General features: G+C 34.5%; 1 protein-coding gene across 1 annotated transcript in view; it reads left to right on the plus strand.

The window, feature by feature from the left end:
- Positions 1–104, plus strand: part of LOC103210287 (melanoma-associated antigen B4-like) — a 7,493-nt gene extending 7,389 nt beyond the window's left edge. The window contains exon 3 of the mRNA XM_007956210.2: positions 5–104. Within this exon, the coding sequence (XP_007954401.2) occupies positions 5–104 (100 nt within the window). The remainder of the gene's footprint in view (positions 1–4) is intronic.
- The last annotated feature ends 678 nt before the right edge of the window (positions 105–782 follow it).

Raw genomic sequence — 782 nt, forward strand, 5'->3', positions numbered from 1 at the left:
AAAGCCAACAAAACAAAATCCTGGAATCCTTGGCCAAGGTCACTGATGTGGAACCCAGTGCCTTTCAAGCCCTGTATGAAGAAATTTGGAGAGATAAGGAATAGGGAGCTACAGTCGCGGATGGTCCCAATGCCAGGGCCAGGGCCCATTTCAGGGCTGAGTTCAGCAGGTCCTCCTACCGCTAGTGAAATGAGGCAGATACTTCATTTTGTTTTTGAAAGTGCTTTCACCCTTCTAAATAGTGGAGGAGAATTAGGGCTGGAGGGAACACAATATATGTCTTCTTTTTTGTTCTTGTTCTACATGGTAGCTTTGAGATCTTTTTTTCTTGAGGGAGTACTTTAAAAAGTCTGTTTTGTATAGTATAATATTTATTTTGATTTATAATCTAAGTTTATGAATGTCATGTATCTTTTGTTTATTGCTACTTTCATGTATTAGTGTAAGAATTTTGGTAACAGAGAACTTCCTGCAATTTCTCTTCTGGCTGAGAACAAGATAACATGCATTAGATTAGGGATTCTATTGAAAATGAGAATAATTCCCATTGAGGAATAGGTTGGATAAAGAAAACAAAAATGTTGCACAACATTTTCTAAAATATAAGTTTGCTTAATTAATTTTTTTTTTGGAAATGAAAAGATTTATATCTGAATTTATTGAGCTTATTCCAGAATGTAGAAATTAAACTGTCATAAATTAGAAATTTATTCATTCTCTATGTTATACCTCACAAGTTAACTGAACATCTGGCATTTGTGGGCTTCTAGTTACTATTAGAA

The sequence above is a fragment of the Orycteropus afer genome, unplaced genomic scaffold (assembly GCF_000298275.1).
Source record: "Orycteropus afer afer isolate SDZICR_OR568_19922 unplaced genomic scaffold, OryAfe1.0 scaffold00583, whole genome shotgun sequence".
In the NCBI taxonomy this organism is placed as follows: domain Eukaryota; kingdom Metazoa; phylum Chordata; class Mammalia; order Tubulidentata; family Orycteropodidae; genus Orycteropus; species Orycteropus afer.